The sequence below is a fragment of the Mytilus californianus genome, unplaced genomic scaffold (assembly GCF_021869535.1).
Source record: "Mytilus californianus isolate M0D057914Y unplaced genomic scaffold, xbMytCali1.0.p SCAF_6, whole genome shotgun sequence".
Taxonomy (NCBI): domain Eukaryota; kingdom Metazoa; phylum Mollusca; class Bivalvia; order Mytilida; family Mytilidae; genus Mytilus; species Mytilus californianus.
Genome location: NW_026262712.1, coordinates 5,225,246 through 5,247,252, shown reverse-complemented (window position 1 = coordinate 5,247,252; position 22,007 = coordinate 5,225,246). Strand labels below are relative to the sequence as shown.

The window sequence follows — 22,007 nt, the reverse complement described above, 5'->3', positions numbered from 1 at the left end:
TTGCACAGGGCATACAGCATGTTGCTAAAAATATATTTCTAGAAATCCCCAATTTTACATTGTTCTTGCAATAGTTGTTGATTAATAATTAACAGTTGTAGCCCTTGGTTGAATTCAGTACGATGGTATATCGACATAGAGAAGCATATCGACCTCGGACTTCGTCCTTAGTCAATATGTTTCTCTTAGGTCGATATAACCTCGTATCGACCTCATACAAAGGCTATAATTTTATAATGTATTTTGAGTGTCCTATACGGCATATCCAGAGATTAAGCTCCAAACATGTAAGGAAGTACACATAATTTATTAAGCAAAACAGAATGAATTTACGTTAAAAAAAGCACAAAACAAACTACCAGATTTAAAATTAGTATAATGTCCAGTAGCCAATTGTTCTGTCATAATGGGTTCAATATTGGCAAAATAATAAAATGCTTTATAATCTCTCAATATTGATTCTTTTCCGAAGGATAAGACACCGCCGTTATAATACAACAGTTTCCCTTCGCACGTGGTATGCGCTAGACGATTATCGAAATTCTAACGTGGGGTGTCCCGGTAAGGATACTGCATACGGAAAAGCTGTCCGCGAATTAGGGTACGGGAAGTCAAACTAAGCCTTTCAATTAAATGAAACGTTATGTATTTGAAGCATCATACGACTTTAAAGAGTACACAAAAAGCTCCCGGGATTATATTGAGGTCTCAGGCTGATATGGTGGTGATGTTATAAAGGCATACATTGTATATACACTATATTCTCTTTACATTTATATCGTAATAACAAATATCGAAATATTGTCAGATGTTTTTATGTATAAAAAAAAAGACGATGTGGCATGATTGCTAATGGGACAACTATCCACCCGAGACCAAATGCCGTAGAATTTAACAACTATAGGTCACCGTACGGCCTTCGACAATGAGCAAAACTTATACCGCAAAGTAAGCTATAAAAGGTCCGAAATTGCAATTGTAAAACAATTCAAACGAGAAAACAAACGGCTGATTTCTTTACAAAACAAAAAACGAAAAGCAAATATGATATATAAAACAGCAACAAACGGCAACCACTGAATTACAGGCCCCTGACTTGGGACAAGCACATAAAGAATTGTTTGTTTTTTAAGGTGCATGTACTGGTTGTAAAATGGAGAATGGAGCCGGTTATAACAGCCATCCTACAGACTGTGATAAATATACTCAGTGTTTGTTCGATAAAGAAGGTTTATTGACAGCATTCTATAGAAACTGTCCGTGGGGACAACATTGGAACCAGGACATTCTGTCCTGTCAACCACCAAAACATGCAATGTGTAAAAACGGTATGTATCTTAAAGACCGTCCTCAAAATGTAGCAGATTTCTTAAATTATACTATTTTGGGGGCCTCGGGTAATTCACATAATATTGCATATACTTCTTCGGTGTATTCAAATTAGCGATGACGTTACTTAATACGAAACTTTATTAATTTGCTATATATGATTTAGTAAATCTATGAATTGCAAAAGACAAATCTAATTTGCTGTGTTCGAATCGCTTTTCTGGATTCACCTTCAGCAGGAACGCTCAACCAAGAAAATATTAGCCAGGGATGTATAAGTACCAGAACACATTGAGAGGTGTAAATAGATATAAGAAGATGTGGTATGAGTGCCAATGAGACAACTCTCCGTCCAAGTCAAAATTTATAAAAGTAAACCATTATAGGTCAAAGTATGGTTTTCAACACGGAGCCTTGGCTCACACCGAACAGCAAGCTATAAAGGGCCCCAAAAATTACTAGTTTTCAAACGGGAAAACCAACGGTCTAATCTATATAAAAAACGAGAAACGAGAAACACTTATGAACCACATCAACAAACGACAACTACTGAACATCAGATTCAGATAAGGTTATTATCAAATATGAAGAGCAAGAGATGGGGTGTAAACATATGCAGTAACCCAACATCACAAAAATCAAGAGTCGTCTTAAAGGTCAATTTATGATCTTCCTAAAAGACAAATGTTTATTCAATAGTTCAAACTCTCAATTACTCCTACTCAAAAAATATTTTCATGTTTTTACATTAACATAGTTTGAAAGTCACTATTTGTTTTTTTTAACTTATTCAAAAATTATTATTTTAATTGTTTGAATCTACTGGGAAAGAGGCATTGTTTAATAAGAAAATAGATATTTCAAGCGAATCCATTAACCAGATAATAAATCCAAATACTTTCCAGAACTTTCCGGTTTGCAGATCCGTGCTTGAATGTCCGGTTTGAATCAACTAGGAAAGTGACGTTTTAGATATAAAAAAATACAAAAATAAATAGTTCAAGCGGATCTTTTAACCACATAGTAAATCTTAATATTTTCCCATGCAGTATTTGTTATATTTAGAACTTTTCTATTTGCAGATCCGTGTTTGAATGTCCGGTTTGAAACGTATGCAGCTAAATCATCTTGTAGAGCTTATTGGGAATGTCAAGGTTATTCTGTGCCGATGTGTTGTCCTCAAGGTCATGCGTATCTGTCCAATGTCGGCTGTGTTCGAGATTACAGTTGTCAAGATGAATGCCAATCGGACAATGTTCCTAAATATTCAGGTAAATCACCAATGTTTTTATCTCGCATACAAGGATGAACGCCAATTAGACAATGTTTCGAAATATTCAGGTAAATGATATTAACCATGATCTTACAATACAGGTGTACTAAGAAACTATGTTGGTATTGTAAACAAACATAATCACTCTTATCTAGCATACTTCCTTACAAAATTACAAATGGATTCGGTGGTAGAGTGGATCAAGTAGTCCATCTACTGTATCACTAGCCTGTCAACACTGAGGTTGAGAGTTGAATCCTGCACATGGCAGGTGCGTTCGATTCCAGTCTTAATTGACTAGGATTGCCAGTTTTCCTGCCAAAGGTCGGTTGTTCTCTCCGGACATCCCAGCTTCCTTCAATAAAGAAACTGCTCGCCACGAAATAGCCAAAAGTGCTGAAAGTGGCGTTAAATATAAAATAATCTATCAATAAGAGACGTTGGTATTTCAATAAGACAGCAACTGAACGAACAGACAAAGACCAAATTACATGTTCGTCAAAATCTTATTGGTTTCTATTATTTTGTTAAAAATATTGCATACATGAACTATTCGAATAAAGTGAAACTACTACCGTTGATTTGGAATCAGACAATTACTTTCAATAGTCTATTTAAACGCGGTGTATTTTTGTATTTGTAGGGTGTGACAAGCGTATCCATTCGCGTGATCCCGCCATGTTTGAACAACTGGTTCCTGGTCACGGCTGGGTCAAGATGCATTGTGCCGCTGGAACACAGTTCAACCCTGCAGAATGTTCCTGCTCGTTGACAACGTCTAGTAAAAATCTCCCACAAGGTAAATTAAAAATGATTAATAATTTTTTGTTTGTTTTACGTGCAGTGGCACATATATTATAAATGTTCAGCACAAAAGTAAATTATCATGCAGAATAACTGTACAAATGGAAACACTAATACTGGGTACAAAGGATGAACGAAGAGAATCTAAATGCTTGACTAACATGTTTAACCCCGCCACATTCTGTATGTATGTGCCTGTCCCAAGTCAGGAGCCTGTAATTCAGTGGTTGTCGTTTGTTTATGTGTTACATATTTGTTTTTCGTTCATTTTTTGTACATAAATTAAGCCGTTAGTTTTCTCGTTTGAATTGTTTTACATTGTTATTTCGGGGCCTTTTATAGCTGACTGTGTCATTTCGTCTCTTGTGGAGAGTTGTCTCATTGGCAATCATACCACATCTTCTTTTTTATATAAAGCATAACTGCAGGTTTTTAGGAGGAAACTGAAATTCAATTAGAGAACGTTTTTCTTTCATTGAACATTACCGAAGTCTTGCATTAATATAAAAATATTCTTTTTGATGCATGTCTTCCATATCTTTACAGCATGCAAGTCTCTGATGTTTTTAGAGTTTACAAAACACATCAGTGATAGTTCCGGAAATGACGTATTTGTCAAAAATGAAAATGTAAAAGTCACAGACGGGGTAGCATATTTCAACGGAAGTGCTCGACTGGTTATTCCGCAATTTACAAACGCTGAACTTGGAAATAATTTTGGATTTCGGATTAGATTTAAAGAAACCAAGATATATCCTGGTCATGGGTTGAGGCAGAGCATTATCAACAATGGCGACTGTGGTGATCTTGGGTCTGTTCGATTGACGATAAACGACAACAATGTGGAGTTTGGTCTTAAAACAGATGGTGAAGAAGGACCTAAGGAACTACGTATAAAAAAACCAGTAAGTTTATACAATAGTTGTGTCATAAACTTTTTTTCTATATTTGAATGCCACTGTAAGGTCAAAGCTTCCCAATTCTATTTCCAAGACAGCCGGTATCACCAAATTGAGCGAAATCTTTAGATTTTCTATACAAAGTATGTCGATCACTATACATACAATGTATGTGCAAATATAGACATACAACAGACTATACCGGACATAGAAATCTATTAACAAATACCCTATAACGATCGGTTTGCATTGATGGTGCAGTGCGTAGAAGTTGATTTTAAAATGACATATACACCCCTTGCCGACCCAGCGGTACTATGCTAGTGTGGTATTTTCAAAATTAAATGACGTTCTAAAACTCTTTCAAAAGGTCTTGATACGGGTTATGAGCGCCATTCATTTATCTGTACTGACTCCATGTAACAACTTTTAAAGTTAAAGTGCATGTCATGTGAGATGATAAAACAAAAAATTGCAAAAAAAACCTTCTTTTTTTTTAATTTTACAAATAAACTATTTGTTAATTAAAATGTACAGGGTAATTTATTAACAACAACACAGAACATATAAAATACGTCAATTGACTGACGTAAGGTTCCGTTTAAGTAGGTGTCAAAAACGAGGACGTGAACTTATGTCATTTTATTTTTCTCCGAAGATGACACTAATTAATGAATCCTGAGTGTGTTAGGGTACTAGGGAGGATTTACAACTTAAAAATGTCAGATAGTTCTGTACGAGCACGTTTCATAATTGAATAGTTTATTATGTAGATTAAGGTCGGTAAGTAGGTTAATAAGTAATTAATTTACGCTATTCTACTGACACAGTTTTGTAATTTGAAAGTCACATTTCTTTATTTCATTGCGCAATCAATTTAAGTCAAGTCCTTAAGTTTGGAGAGCCTGGGACAAAACTACAAAAGTTGTTAGCAGACGCCCACTTCCATTCCTCTTTTGTTGATTCAATGTATATATGGCAGAGTCAAATGTTTTCTATAAATATGTGAGTTAATTCCCATAAAATCGTCCTGATTAAAACATACATTTTGACTTCTACTATGGATTTTGACGATAAGGATATTTTTTAAAAGTCTCATTTAAATCATCTCAGATAAGTTGTTGATTCAAAATATCTTTGGGAAATCCAAATTTAGCAATAAAAAAAAGGTCCTTAAGAAAATTGTTATTTAAGGAAAAATTATGAAACGTGTATTGAAATCCAGTCAGTGATTCATGGCAAATCCAGGTGTTCCTACCGGTACATAAAATAATCGAAACAAAGGGATACACAAAACCTTTATATACTATGAAGCTTCTCTGTAAGCTTCTGTGACATTTAGTCATTAGTAAGGAGAATTTAACGATAAACGATACGTAACCCCTCCCTTATTCTCCCTCCAATGATACAAGTCCATGTTATATAAGGGGAGACCACCTAAAAAAAGATTGAAATAAGTAATATACCGATTACTAAATAATTTAGCAATACACAAGACAATATATAATTAAAATTTAAAAAACTATATCTGAATATCATTCATAAGTATATAAGACACTTTATCAAATTTTGTGAATATTAAAATACATGGAAAACAATCAGGAACAGTCCTAAATTCATGTATACGTCCATCAAATTTGAATAATGCCGATATATATAGTACACCAATTAGTAAAATCAATACAAAAATTAGCCAGTTAAATAAGAATGTATAAGATCTAAATCAAGGCATCGTCAAGATCTCCGTTTTAACTAAATGAAAAAAAAAAATCATTTCTGCATTACAATTGTCATCATGGTGGACATTTATGGTGAAATTTATTGTTAACATGTCGTCCCAACTGTGAAAAATGACAATTAAATAATAGAAGTTTTTATATGTGTAAATGTCAAAGAAAGCAAAATCCATTATTTCATACTGTCAGTCATCAATGACTTTAACAGCTATGGTCAATTTCAAATTTAGAAAAATGATAATATTTGGTTTTAATATCAGTGTGAATTGTTGTTGAATTGTTTTTTTTTTATTCGTTCCTTTGGTTGATATGGCCTAACGTTGATTTTATGGTTTTTTCCCCTTTTTGAATTTACCTCGGAGTTTAATTATTTTTGTTAATACTTTTTTGAAAATGAACACTATTATAGTTCAATGTCTGTCAATAAGATCTACATTTGAAAGATAAGTAAAACATGTACGTATAAAGGAGGATTTGTTTGTGCACTTTTTTATTGCTTATATCCAGCCGCAAATATTACAAAATTTGAACGCGATTATATTAAGACAATAGATATGAATTAATGAAGACTTGAATAGCTGTTTGTTACAGATTTTGATGAATATTATATTTTCTATGTATTTGTCTTATTTGAATGTTTGTTTAATGAATAAATTATATTAACCTTTAGGGTAAAAATGTACATTGTCAATCAAGTAATCATGTAAGTGCAAATGTACTTATACGAGGCAGTTGTTTTCGATTCAGTCATTGTTTTGTTGTAGTTTTAACGATACGAAATTATTCAACCGCATAATGGGACATGCACATGTCTATTTTTTATTCTGTTTAAAAATGTTAAGAATTGTACGCTATAATAAGGTGACAATAACGTGTCTTTGAGGGGGTGACACGCTTTTGGGATTGGTTGGATATAGGGATAAAAAGTGGGGATATAAGATATCGGGGTAATAAAGTGTAGATGTAGGATGTATAGGGGTAAAAAGGTTGGAGTGTGGGATATAGGAAGTGAAAAAGTGGGGATATAGGGTTTAAAAAAATGGGTATATAGGGAGTAAAAAAAATGGGGATATAGGGAGTAACAAAAATGGGGATATAGGGAGTAAAAAAATGGGGATATAGGGAGTAAAAAAAATGGGGATGTGGGATATAAGGGGTACAAAAAGTGGGATCTGGGAAAAAGAAGAAAACAAGCGTGAAGTTGGAAAAAATTACTAAAAAAGAGTAGGATTTGGATAATGAGCATCCCTTGTCAACCCCTAATATGTTTTTGTTTCTGTTAAAACGTTTGCTAATTATTTGTAGTCAGTTGAATGGACAGAAGTTGTGTACTATGTGACTGACAATAAATTGAATGGATGGGTCAACGGAGAGGCAAGCTCAGTTATAGCGTCAGGTAAAAACATTATATACTTTATATTTAACAGCAGGAAGGGATAACGGGGGACGGGAGGGGGTCAATTATCATTCACAAAACGAAGAAAAACAGAAAATACCAGCTCGGAAAACGGCGAAACTTTACAGTATGATTTGAAATTAATCCACACGAACCCCACCAAAACAAGTGCTACTAATTGCTCCATAAGTGGCACCCGTCATGTGATCATGACAACCAAATTTTCGGCGATAATTCGTTTTCGGTGATGTCTCAAGCAAAGAAAAAAAAAACCAAAGCAAAACATGTGATACAAGATCATGTCGTAACTAAGGAGTGAACTGCCATTTTGAATGATTTGGATCAACACATGTCCGATACCAGATGGACGCAGCTCAAAAGACAAAACACACAATTAAAAAGCAAGGAAATGCAAATTAAACAAACTTTTTACAGATTTACAGAAGCACATCAAATGAACTAGATAGTAGGAAAACAAAGGATATGTGGTATCGATCCATGACACAAAATCAGTACATGCACAGCAAAAAACACGCAAAGAGGCAACGGAACAGCGCTTTTATTGGTGTTTTAATCTCAAAGTCACAGTGAGGTCTTCAAAACGGAGCGAAAAAAAAAAATTGACATTCATTTTAGTGGTAAGAAAAAATGAACTTCTTCAATAAAATGCTAGTAGTTAAATAGTATGCAAACTTTGATTTAAGTTAACGAGTTAGCTTGTCTATTTTAAATGAAAGTAATAATACCATTTCATTTTTATATTTTTAGGTCAGATTGAGAAGAGAAAATGCGCACTTCAAATAGGTCATGGTGAAGGATTCAGTAACTTTGTTGGTTTTATAGATGAGGTAATTTTTTATCAACAAAATTTTACATTACATGTATGTTTCATAAGAATTCATACTTTTGATTAGCTGAAAGCATTCGCGAGGCATTCCAAAATCAAATGGTATTGCAAAATATAATTCAACATTCATGACTGCGCGTGCGTCTCATGACAACGTCAACAATGCGAGAAAGTACACGAACAAATTGCTTCCGTGCTTCATACAAAACGTTCTTCCTTCAATTCTTTTTTACCCTAATGAAATTGAAAAAAAGAGGCATTCAATTTTCAATTGTAAAATTTCCTATTATGCATTCATTTACGTGCTGAAGTAGTGAACACGGGGGAAAAACATCCGAGTTCATTTTTTTTTTTTTTATCTTAATTCAAAGTTTTATATAGAAATGAATAGTTCATTTGCAAGAGAGAAAGAAGAGTTTGCTATCAGAAAATGATAAACATCTGAAAATGATAAACATATTGATAGTTTCAGAAACCGAGTTTGACCCTGTTTTATACACTAAGTACTTTGTTTGTGTATTTGTCCAATGAATGGCTAACTGTGGGCCAACTACGTAAGAGCGCCAGCGACGGTTAAACTACATCGTTGACATACTGGTTTCTTGTAAACTAGGAAAAAATTGATAATGTAAACCCGGCTGTCATTTTTTTCTCTGAACTCTAGATAGAATCGGAGACAATGATGAATATAATTAAATATATATATAGATTCTTACATTGATACTGGTCAGTGTATTATTTGATTTATCCAATCGAGATAGTTAAATTATCAATTTTAAAGTCCGAGCCTCTTGTCCGAGATTGGATAAATCCGATAATCCACGAGTAACTATGTCACTAATGATTAAAAAATAAATTTTCCTTTTTTGCTAAACTAAAATCCCCTTCGAGTGCCTTCCACTTTCCATAAAGTTAGCATATTTTGATGCATCCAGTGAGCTGAGAAAGGTTATGACCCTTAAACTCATCCAATCATCTTCTGAGATCACTGGCAACCACACGTTGATTAAATTGTTTTATACAATGGGTTCGGAAAGGGATAAATTTCCATAGAATTAGAGAAATAATATAATTGCACTTGCCTTGAACGTATAATTGAATATATATAATATAATTAAACTTGCCTTGAGAGTAAAGTTTTGGAACAATGGCTTGCGTTTGTGTAGTGCTGATGTCTATATTTGAGTTGACATAATTTTTTCTTGCATCATTGTCATATTCATAATTATTGAGAAACAAATGTGACATCGTATCCTATTTTTAACAAGGGCCTCTGCATGCTTATAATGTACAAATTATTTAAAAGATATAGAATAAAAAACAACAATCGACAAATAGAAATACTTTCAAATACAGAATTGTGTACGAATAAAAAAAGTCGTCGGGAAACGACAGCGGGAAAGTAAACCCAATGATAAACGAAAAAACCGAAATCTATTATGAGGGTCTGGATGGGGGATTATTTATTTTTGAATTCTTCAATTTTTTAGGCCTTTTTTTCTCTATTCTTTATATTACAGCACTTACTCATATTATTTTTGTGGCCTATTTTTCTTTATTCTGTATGTTTTGGCTAATGTTTCTGTATTATTGGACCATTATTCTCTATTCTGTAAACCCCGTCCAGACTCTCTATCATATATCACCGCAATCATCACAGAATCACACAATGTCTGCATGACGAGCTGTAAATAGCCAAGAACCTGGAATAACGTGAATGAATAAAACAATTACTATCAAAGATGTGTATTACACAACAATTTGTTTAAAAGATAAAACTATTAAGATATCATAAAGCCTTAGGATAACCACTGACAGCCATTAAGGATGTTCGCTCCTCTTGTTTTTGAATTTTTGTCAGATATTCGGAATCCTCTGGTTTTATCCATGTAGTGCCATTTCAAATTTTGCCCACTAAACCCTATTTTTCTTTCATAATTTTGTAACATATAGTTTAAAAAGCCATATTTGAAAATCTTGTAAAATCCATGTAGTTTTTTCATTGTTTTTGAAAGAACAAAAGTGCTAATGTTAATAGTATGAAAAATCTAGAGAGAATTTTCAATGGCTTATATCTCAAAAACAAGCACACGGACACTTTATTTTTTTCTGCTTTTTAATTCCGTTATCTATATACTATCAATTTATAACAGTCTTTTAAAAAGCTTGTTATTTTGAAACAGAGTAGCGAACATCCTTAAGAGGGTAAACTGTGTTTGAACTTGTCAATCCACTTTATGTTAATCTCGATGTTTATGTTTCAGGTTGAATTCTTTCGATGTGATTCGGGTGACTGGGAACGTTATTCATCCGTGAAGCCTTCATTGCAGACATTACCTATTTTTTCACCTACTAAATCGATTACAAAATCTACAACAAAGAGACCCATGACCTCCACCGATAGGTCAACTGAAAAAAGTACCATGTCGAACAATGGTATTTTTGTTTCAATGCCAACAGAACAAACTACCATACCACAGACAACAATATATTGGAATAGCCAAACACTTCCTCCAATTGATTTTCAAACACTTCCCACAATCACAATACCCCCGACAACTAAACCATCCACTGTATGGTTACCTGTCATAACTACACCACAATCAAAGGAAACAACTACAGCACAATACAAAGACGCAACTACTGCATTGGTTCGTTCGACGACACCATCACCGTGGGTGTGGAGAACAATGCCACCTATAGTACCTGTTACTTGGCAATATCCAGTTACCTCCACAACATTAACTACGCCATATGTAAGCACTACGGCAACACATACTATTCCGTCAGCCACCGTTGGTGAAACTACATCAGCTACAACAACGCTAAGCACTCCATCAACTACGACGACCACACACGTTACTCCATCAACTTTAACTAGTGTAACAACATCCGATACAACGTCAAGTCAACCAGTAACTGCATCAATTGTTAGCACGACTACAACACAGACGACTCCATCAACTTCAACTAGTGAAACAACTTCGGTTACAACTCCGTACCCATCATCAACTTCGTTACCTGACAGTACAACTATAACACAAACTGTTCCGTCAACCACTACCAGCGAAACGACTACAGCTACAACAACTTCAACTACGTCATATGTTGACACGACAACACCTATTACACCATCAACTACTACAAGTGAAACAACTTCAACTACAACATCTATGCGCACACCTTCAACTACCTCAAATGTTGATACGACGACAACATCTACTACACCATCAACTACCACCACAAGTGAAACAACTTCAACACCTATAAGCACACATTCAACTACCTCATATGTTGATACGACGACAACACCAACCACTCCATCAACTACTATTAGTGAAACAACTTCAGCGACAACGGCATCGAGCACACCTTCAACTACATCATATGTTCACACGACGACAACATCTACTACTCAATCAACTACTACAAGTGAATCAACTTCAGCGACAACGGAATCGACCACACAATCAACTTCTCGTTCAAGTACAGCAAACATACACACCACACCATCTAGTACGACAACAGAAACAACTTCTGCTCCAATCAAAAGTACAACATTACTAACATCAACTGTTGAACCAACAACTTTATTGACCACAACATTAATAAAAACAACTTTGACCTTACCCACAAGAGGAGCACCCCCTGATCCAGCATGATGAAAATGAGATTATTTGTTTCATTATTTATTTATTAACGACGAATTCCTAAGGAATGCATTTAACAGCTAGACAATGCATTTCACCGTATACAGTGACAAACTATATTATCCAAGTGCTAGTGAGATAATGAAAGGCACACATCCAAAAACTACGGAGTAGTGAAATTAGAAATCCATCAAGACATTTTTGTACAGATTATTACCTTACAATTTATTTGTCAACACTTACTGCTATTCCGGAAATTGTTCAGCTATTATACACCTTTGTTCTCGTGCTCAAATGTTATTTAAGATTAACTGGATTCCGGTTTCAATGAAAACTGACTGTCGTTGCTCTTGAAAAAAGGGGTACCAGTTTATTGAAAAATAGTGTTGACATCCCTGTGAAAGGTGACATTGCTACCAAGACTGTTATATAGTGCTGAAATGTTGATATTTAACCTGAGTTGTAAATATGTGTTTTATTTATTCTGTATTTTGTGATTACTATGTATCATAGTTCTTTTTTTATAATTGTAACATAAAACAGAATGTAATTTGACTATTATAATTGTTATGTTTTTCGCTGGACACCATGGAAATTATATTTACTAAACTGAAAATATGCGGTATAGGTATAGATTAATTTGCTAATACACTTTTTTTCATATTACCAGCTTTTGACTTCGAAGTGTATAACTTTTTGGTGGGTTACCTTCTTTGTGGTAGGACATTCTAGTACTAGGTCAAGTAGGAGAAACTAAAAGAAGTAAAGCTTACAATCAATGCAACTTGGGGAAATAAAAACTGTTTTGCATTGATTGTGTCGTGTAAAGAAACACAAAACCGAAATTATACACTCTGTAGTCAAAATGTCGGTAATAAAAAAAAGTATATTGTTGAAGTATGGTAACTATAATATTTGCCAACTTCTACGTTGGTCTCTAATGGACAGTTGTCTCAATGGCCATCATACTAAATCTTCCTACTTTTATATTTAGACTTAAACATCTATAAATTAATATAACTCATGTTTTTATTTCCAAATATTTAGTAGTTAATTAACACCAGGAGTATACTGCACACATTGGTCACGTTCAGTACACATTACTGTCACGTAAAACATTCATCATTGAAATATGGAAACCTGCACGCCTTATTGAAAACTTGTGAGGTTATAAGTGTGCCACATGTGGAGCAGAATCTGCTCACCCTTCCGGTGCACCGGAGATCACCCCGAGGTTTTGGTTTTCTATGTTGTGTTTTTTGTACTGTTGTTTGTTTGTCTTTTACCTTTTTAGCCATGGCGTTGTCCGTTTATTTTCGACTTTGAATGTCCCGTTGGTATAATTCGCCTCTCTTTCTATAATTGTACTGAGTCCAAGAGAATTGTAAACAAAGTTACCATGACAATCAAATACTCGAAACTGTTAGTAAGATTTAGTACTAATCATTCCGTATACTGAATGTCACATTTTTTAGTTGAACAACAAAAGGTATATGGAAAATGGAAAATGGAAATTTATACAATAAAAAAAAACCAAACCGAACATCAGGTAAGACGCTTGCACAATTCTAAATATGTGTTAAACACGACATAGGTTATATGACTAATTACAACAGAGAGTTCAAATATATGCTTTAAATAAAAATAATAATGTGCGATATGAACTAGCACAATTCTAAAGCTTTAACGGTGACGACAGTTATGATGTTACAAGAACGATTGCGTCAATAAGAATTCCAAATAAACAGCACTGAACGATCTAAATTTGTAAATATTTCAAATTTGACAACGATTAATAATAAGATCTGTTTTGTTACATCTTGTGATCCGTTTATTTGGCAATCGCCAATGGCAGTCAGCAGGGTTTAAGAACATCAGTTGTTCGACCCGAAAATTGCGGTTTTTATCCAACGCAATCATAGGTTTGAACGTTGTTTTCAATTTAGACTTGTATATATATATACAATAAACTTGCGGCGAAGATGGTATACCGCAAACAAAGGTGCAAATATTTTTTGTACACCATATCCGGATTTCGACAATTAATGTCTCTTCAGTGATGTTAGGAATCAAAACGGTTATTGGAAGGCCACATAATTTACCTCAATTTGGGATAGACTCTTGAATTTTGAGGAGTCAAAATAGGATGAACGGATCATATAAACCCGAAGGCAAATATAATACAAGCCCAAACGAAAAATTATAAACAAGTCTAAATTGAAAACAACGTTCAAACCTATGATTGCGTTGGATAAAAACCGCAATTTTTATACGTGTGCATGCAAAACAAATTTCTTGTTAGAGGGGTCTAAATACAGCACAAACAACATTTTCCAAAAGATCAAAAAAGTGAAAAAGTATATTTTAACAAAACGCATTTGACTAACAGGTCGAACAACAAATGTTCTTAAATCCTGCTGACTGCCATTGGCGATTGCCAAATAAACGGATCACAAGGTGTAATAAATGGATCTTAACTTTAAATTTAATACCAAACAGAAAACAATAAACTTGCGGCGAAGATGGTATACCGCAAACAAAGGTGCAAATATTTTTTGTACACCATATCCGGATTTCGACAATTAATGTCTCTTCAGTGATATATAATATATATATCGTTACATTATTCAATTTTGGAAAAATTATGTTCTTTTAAAAATTTAGTTTGAACTTTTCTAAAAGGCTTAACACAACTGGATATGGACCGTAAAAGAAAAAAGAAAGCGAACAATGTAAAGGCCAAAACTTGGCAAACAAGCAAAACAATAAGAAAACAAATTCAAAATAGTTGACATTTTTTCTCTTAGAAATCCGAATTTTTCAGAACACAAATCTCTAGATTCGTCACCTTGATATCCTCTTTTGCAAACGCTGCCGGCATTTATTAATTATCGTAAATAAATTAAGTCTTCATACTTCTACCAATTTCAGTAAGACCGGATGTTTTCCTTAACCTTTCCTTTCCTTTCGTTGATGTTTATTTGTCCTTTGTCTTTTTATGATATATGCCATTGAGAAAAAGAAAAGAAAATCAGATCTATAAATTATATACGTTATGATTATTTAGATAGATAGATCTTTAGTATTGGTATCAATCTTGGATTTTGATTGGTTGATCTCCTTGCAGTGTATAATTGTACACGTTTTTAACTTTCGTTAAATTGATTTCGTTCATAACTCAGAGGTATGTGGACAAGGATACTTCGTGTCAACCGTAACTACGATAGTATTTGTCACAGGGTATTATATTCCTATTTTACCCATCACGGAAACGCCTAACTATCATGTATGCGCCTTGGGACTAATACAAATGCGAGTGTTTTTTGCTGCGTGTTGATAGCGAAAGAATAATTGTTATTGAATTTCGAATGTTTAAATTATGCATAATCGGTGTTATTAAACATTTCTTTCATGTTCAGAGAAGAAATGAGGCCTAAAGCCACAGTAAATGTTTATGTCGAAAAGCGAACATGATATAATCGAGAAGCAATTAATATGAGTATTAATTCATGACACAAAATCATTGCAGGCATATGACGAAACCAAAGGCAAAGGAACAGAGCTTTTATAACTGTTCTTCATCTCAAAGTCTAAATGAGTTTTTTTACCAAAAGTTGAAGATGGCCCAATCACCGCTTTATGCACAATTCATTGTTTTTATCTGTTCAAAATACCATGATCATGTGTACTGTTATAAATAAGTATTGTGTTGAACAAAGATATACTTTACCGTATTGTGACCTATAATGGTTTACTTTTATAAATTTTGACTTGGATGGAGAGTTGTCTCATTGGCACTCATACCACATCTTCTTATATCTATTTACACTCAATAGAAAAAAAGAAAAAAAAAAAAACAATATAAAAAGTTTAACAAAAAATTCTTTCCGATATACCCGGTTCTTGTTAAGTCAATCGAGCAAAAACCTCGGACAAGAGGCCCGGATGTAAACCTGTCTGGTCCTTTCATTATTATTCATATACAAAAATAAGAAGATTTGGTATGATTGCCAATGAGACAACTCTCCACAAGAAACCCAATGACACAGAAATTAACAACTATAGGTCACCGTACGGCCTTCAACAATGAGTAAAACGTTGACTTAACTAAAATTCAGTGCTACTTGTATGGAGAATGGGTATGCTGAGTATTAATGTTAATTTTTTACTTGAAGTACAGTAAATAAATTTTAAAAATGAAACAATTGACTTTTTTCACTATTGTGAAGCTAGCCGGCGTTCTACTTTTTTCGTGTATTCAGTTTAATTACAGATGATAACTTATAAGAGTGCATTCTAACTTTTTAGAATAGAACATGTGAGGTAAAGTTGTGTGTTAAGAACAAATTTTGATTGTAATAAGACAAAAAAATTAAGACAATAGATGTGCTGCTTCTGATCTTTTTAAGGACGTTATAAAAGCGTACTTTTTAAGTTTCAAAAATCATTCATTTATTTATTTGTCCATTTAATTTATGTTTAATTTTTTTCAGACAAAATGAGTCATTGTATACTTTTGTATACAATCAAAGTAATGTGAACTGCTTATTTACAACTACCTTCATGTGTGCCCGAAGATAGATATATTTAAACTTAACAATATTTAAATATCAAAGACAATAGAAAAATTGAAGAATGCAAAAAGGATTAGAAATAATGATGTTATCTTGAAATGTGCATATTGAAGTATAATACAACTAGTTCAAATACACCAATAATAAAACGACCTCTGACATTATCAATACTTGTTCTAATACTATTAATAATGAACGACGTTTCTTGTTTAAAGACATGTAATGGAATATACAATAACAAACAGTTTAAATACATCATTGAAAATTCGGCCACACATATTTAAAGAACTGTACCAATATCAATGAAAGAGAAGGAGGTTTAAAAACGATATGCTTTTAATTGAATAACAATTAAATGTACAATGTGTTGCTACATAATATTTATTTTTTTAAGGAATATCTATAAGACAATTACTTCGTCATCCGCAGCAATAGGATGTTTTAAATTTTTGTTTGCTTAACGTCCAGTGGCAAATATGTGATGCATAAGCAGAAGGCGAGCAAATTAAAAAATTTAAAAGGCTCTACCAAGTTGCTCGACCGGAATGAAGAACGAAAAACTACGGATTTCACTAAAAAATGATGGCAATATTAAAAGGATAACAATAATTTCCAAAAAAGAACTGCATATCATGGTCTACATTGAGGTCAAAGGGGTCCAAAATTAAACTTTGTTTGATTTTATCAAAAATTAAAATTCTTGCGGTTCTGAATATAACCGTGTATCTAGATTTTGAATATTGGCCCATAATAGATATCAATTTCAAATCTTTAAGTTCTTAGACCACATTCATTCTGTGTCAGAAAATTAGGATTTGTCAAATGTTTGATCACAACCCAAATTCAGAGTTGTATCAAGCTTGAAGATGTGTCCATACTTGCCCCTGTTTAGGGTTCAACATCGGCGGGCGTATCAAGCTGCGCCCTGGGGAGCCTTTTATTATTTTTTTTATCAAAGGCCCTAAAATGACATGTATAAAACAATTCAAACAAAAAATTAACAGCCTGATTTATTTACAAAACAATAAACCAAATCCACATATGATATACAGCACATACAACAACCACAAACAACCGACTCTTGCGAGAAGATAAACTTACAAAGATGAACTTCAACAAACGACACATGATCCTGTAGCCTGACGTAGTACCAGCACAGAATGGAATGAGGTTGAAACAATTTGATGTGCACTGAGTCCTACCCCTCCCTCTTTGTTAACCTATCTAGCCTATTTGCCGTAACTATGAAACATATAAAACACATCATAAAAAATCCTGCACAGTCCTGTTACCAATCTTATGACCACTCACTTGATTTTTGGAATTTGGAAAACAGGATACAAAATGTGCTTTACATGTTTGCACGTGGCGATATTGTGCGTAGTTCATTGTAGTTACATTTCATATTCGGGGATCTTTGAGCAGATAATGGATTTTCAGTGGTGTATTCCTACTGCTTGTAACACGTCCGTTTTTCTCATCTAGTGATATATTGACTTCCTAATAAATGGATTAACACACGTTACAGCATAAGTTTAGTTAAGGACATGTACAAAAAGTGTCCAGCTATTTTTTAATTACCTCATTATTGTTCTGAAATAGACTATACCTCGGCTGTTGTCTGCTCTATGGTTGGGTTGTTGTCTCTTTGACACATTCCCCATTTCCATTCTCAATTTTATACTATATATATTTTAATTTTTTAAATCCTTCTTTTTTTTTCTTTTTTTTTTGTACATTTTAATTGTGTGTATTATCCTTTATAAGGTCGGATTGCATTCCGCGGTTATATATTCTGTATATAAAACTCAATACTGAATGAAACGTAAATCATCAGATGTGTGTAGTTTAAATTGTTTATATAAAAGTTGCATATTATATAAAACTTAAATTATTTTAAATGTAGTTTGACAACGGGACACGTGCCATTATGGTATCAGTTTTAAACAAATAGTCTGGATAGCATAAAGATTTAAAAGTCCATTGATTTAGATGTAGTTAAATTACTTGTTTGAGATAAAAATCGGTTTTAATTCAATGTAGGAAGTAGTACCATATATAAATTTTATGTGTATGTGCATGTAAAGTGCACTCATATTTGGATAAACACTGAAACACGAAAATGCTGGAGAAGTTGTTTAATGGGAGATTATCGGTGTCGGTTACAGTTTTTATGCTGTCCTCTGTTGTTGTTAGGGTAAGTTAGCTTTTCTTATTTTCAGTTAAAAAGGGGGGTCGAAAAATATAAATGTTGTCGGAAAACAGGCTGTTCTATTTCAGATGAATTAATTTCAAATGTCTGGGCATTTTTGAAAACCTCCGATTCGTACTCAAACTCACGTGTCACATTAATCACAGGGGTGCATATCATAAATATTTTTGGGTGGGAAATTTCTGCCAATCGACTGGTATACGTTCTGTAGATTGTTCATTAGGCAGAAAGCCACCCGACTGGTATTCGTTCTATACCGTGAATTAGTCCTTCTAATGCACAAACTAGAACGCATACCAGTCGCCTGGTGTATGCTTCCGACTAAAACCAGCCTATATGATAAGATAAGATAAGATAACTTTATTCCAATTAAAAGGACCATGAAGAGCAAAATAATTAATTGCAATTATGAGACACAAATACGAGCCCTTGTGATATTATGTAAATTGACTGATAACTGTCGATTACTTGGGAAGATGTAATGAGTTTGTTCTTCTCATTCACGGGATTATATCACATATACTAATTAGATTCACGCAAAAGAAGCTCAACCCTTACTTTTTGAGGGGTTTGTATGTGGGCTGTTTCTACAGATAATCAACTAACGTTCATTAGCAAGTGGCAGTCGAAATTTGAACCATCCATCTCGGCCGACAAACTTTGCAAAATGTATCTGTTGTAAATATGCTGTTCTCCTGAATATACATGAAATATTAGCCACTCGACTTTATTTTTATGGAAAGAGCGACACCGATGGGTATTTTAAGAGAAGGTCATCGGACATTTCCACAATAAGGTCAACTAAGATCGTTTGAAGCTTTCGTTCGCGTTAAAGTACGAAATCAATGATTCCAGTATTATGTTGATGTCACACGCGCTTTGGTACAGGATAGTGATTTTTTTCCCCATTTGCATGGAACATTGTAATTTCTATTTCTATACCAGATTCTTACCACAGCTATGCTTGTCTTATAAACATAAGAAGATGTGGTATGTTTGTCAATTAGACGACTATACACCAGATTTCTAATGAGGTGGATGTAAGCAGTTGCCGCTATAGGCTACAGTTCAGCTTTCAACAATTAGAAAAACCCATACCGTATAGTCGGCTATAAAAGGCCCCTGCATGGGAGATGTGAAAAAAAAGTAAAAAAAAACCAAACTTTGTTTACATGAATCTATCAAATATGTTACAATCCCTCGTGTCAATATCCTTACTTGAATTATATTTTATAATTTATTCAAGGCGCGTGTGATTGGTGTTAATTATTTTACGAAGATCAGACTCTCGGCAACTTTATTATATTGTATACATGACAATTAAGACCATTTTGTTCAAATCTAGATGGCGATTGAATGTATCTTGCATTTTTTTCTCGACATATTGATGTTATGTAAAGCCCTTCTATTACTTCAGGGGTTCCTATACATTAGGATTAGGGTTCACCCATGGTGCATGGGATTAGGTTTTATACGGTAAGGGTTGAGTTTTAGGGTTAGGACTTGAACTAGGTTTAGGGGGTTTGGTATGGGTTTAGTCCTATAATGTGAGCCTTTGTGTGTCCATATCGTTTGCCTTCAACGTTTTTTATCGGATATTTTATGTGTACTGTCAGTGCTGAATCCAACAAAATAATGTTGATATGGATCTGTAATGGCTTATGTTATAGGACTTCCTTGGGTTAGGATAAGGTTTAGGGTAAAGGATAATTAAGTATAACTCTATACGGATTAGAAGTAAATAATGGGTAACTGAATTTTCAATCTATTTCAGTTCTTTGGATTAGGGTGCATAGGGCTGGCGTTTTATATGAAGTACGGTGACCACCTCATTGACGATGACGTAATTCCTGGTCTCAACAGTATGGATATCTATGGCATGCAGCTGGGGACATTTATCCGGGGAGTAGTATTTTCGACTGTCGTGTTTTTCGTATTTGAGTTTGTTAATGGTATATTTGGTATATATGCTGGTTTAAATAAAAGAAAAAACTTCTTGATCGCTGTAAGTATATGTTATATATTTTCTCACAAGTTCGGAATCAACGTTAAAAGAAAAGACACAAGAAAAGTCAAAAGAAGTAACGGGTGTTTGCAACCATAGAAACAAAGACATGCGCATTAAACAACAGTGATAGCACATGGTTGTAGCAGTAATTGTTAAAATTTCGTACTACCGGATTTACTTTTTGGGAATGATAAAAAATAAACTTCAATGCAGAGAACGCTTTAGGCAATTAGAGAAGTAATCTTTTTCAAAATTGGTTAGTTGACCGACTACAATACAAGGTACAAATGTAGCGATTTGATGTACGTGCATGGAGAAAGTAGTATCAAATGAACCAGCAAATAAACGATATACACTGTAAGCGTGTTCACCAAGAGAAAAAGATGTATATGTATACATTCACGCCTTGATGCAAATAGCAGAGAGAACAAAAATGATAAGTTGTTAAAATAGGGCTGCCGGCAAACAGAACGAAAAAAAAAAAATAAATAAATACATAATTATAATGAAAAAAAAAAACAGACAAAACTCAACTTTTAACAATAACAACAGCTGGGTATCTTTGGAAGCTAACTTATTATGTATGACTTATTTCGTTTGTAAATCGTTAGTATCACTAAAATGTGTCAACTTAGTTTAATGTTAATAAAACAAAATTATAAAAGAACATCCGAAGGGTGGAGGAGGGGTTGTCATCAAGACTTAAAATGTATATCAGTCTTTTTTTTTGTAGTACATCTGTATCTGCTTGTGTTTTATGTTAATCTGTATAGTGGAAATAGTTCTCTGGTCACTAATGTATTATTGGGTAAGAATTTGATTATTGGACAAGTATTTCTATACCAACATACATGAATCGAAAGAATTTAAAAAACAGACTTATATATATATCTGACAAGTGCACTTAACTAAATGACAAGTATACCTAATTAAGTGACAAGTAGACTTGTCAGATACCCAAGTATACTTGTCACTTAATTAAGTATACTTGTCACTTAGTTAAGTGCACTTGTCAGATATATAAGTCTGTTTTTACATGTCATGAAATGGGCAAAAACGTTAAAAGGTGTTTTTATTCTCTAAAAAATAGTTTCATTTTATTATCTGACAAATATACTTAACTAAGTGAAAAGTAGAATAAGCTAACTGACAAGTCGACTTATTTTGCTAATTAAGACGGCTTAACTGAGTGACAAGTAGGGGCAGATATATGCCACCATACGATACGACATTTCTCAATTTTTATTTTGTTTCCTTTCATACTCCGTGTTGCTTGTAC

The 22,007-nt window shown here is 33.6% G+C and overlaps 3 protein-coding genes across 4 annotated transcripts in view; all 3 read left to right on the top strand.

The window, feature by feature from the left end:
* Positions 1 to 1,136: 1,136 nt before the first annotated feature.
* LOC127705486 (protein PIF-like) lies at positions 1,137 to 8,718 on the top strand. The gene is made up of 6 exons (XM_052209804.1): positions 1,137 to 1,328; positions 2,412 to 2,600; positions 3,953 to 4,311; positions 7,347 to 7,437; positions 8,206 to 8,285; positions 8,656 to 8,718. Exons 1-6 carry the CDS (start codon positions 1,154 to 1,156, stop codon positions 8,716 to 8,718), a joined length of 957 nt encoding a protein of 318 aa, XP_052065764.1. The 5' UTR covers positions 1,137 to 1,153.
* Positions 8,719 to 10,554: 1,836 nt separating this feature from the next.
* On the top strand, positions 10,555 to 12,458 carry LOC127704445 (uncharacterized). The gene has a single exon (XM_052208490.1). It carries the CDS (start codon positions 10,672 to 10,674, stop codon positions 11,944 to 11,946), a length of 1,275 nt encoding a protein of 424 aa, XP_052064450.1. The 5' UTR covers positions 10,555 to 10,671; the 3' UTR covers positions 11,947 to 12,458.
* Positions 12,459 to 18,430: 5,972 nt separating this feature from the next.
* Positions 18,431 to 22,007, top strand: part of LOC127706996 (uncharacterized) — a 49,234-nt gene continuing 45,657 nt past the window's right edge. Inside the window, exons 1-3 of one of the 2 annotated variants that reach the window (XM_052211757.1) lie at positions 18,431 to 18,705; positions 20,495 to 20,725; positions 21,462 to 21,536. In XM_052211757.1, coding sequence (XP_052067717.1) covers positions 18,631 to 18,705; positions 20,495 to 20,725; positions 21,462 to 21,536 — 381 coding nt within the window. In that variant the 5' untranslated portion in view covers positions 18,431 to 18,630. Of the gene's footprint in view, positions 18,706 to 20,494; positions 21,537 to 22,007 lie in introns of both variants that reach the window. The other variant, XM_052211759.1, reaches the window with a different exon arrangement.

Coding starts and splice junctions, on each gene's coding strand:
- LOC127705486 (XM_052209804.1), top strand. CDS start 1,154: ATGGAGAATGGAGCCGGTTATAACAGCCATCCTACAGACTGTGATAAA. Junction 4,312..7,346: donor AACTACGTATAAAAAAACCA/GTAAGTTTATAC, acceptor AATTATTTGTAG/TCAGTTGAATGGACAGAAGT. Junction 7,438..8,205: donor AAGCTCAGTTATAGCGTCAG/GTAAAAACATTA, acceptor TTATATTTTTAG/GTCAGATTGAGAAGAGAAAA.
- LOC127704445 (XM_052208490.1), top strand. CDS start 10,672: ATGACCTCCACCGATAGGTCAACTGAAAAAAGTACCATGTCGAACAAT.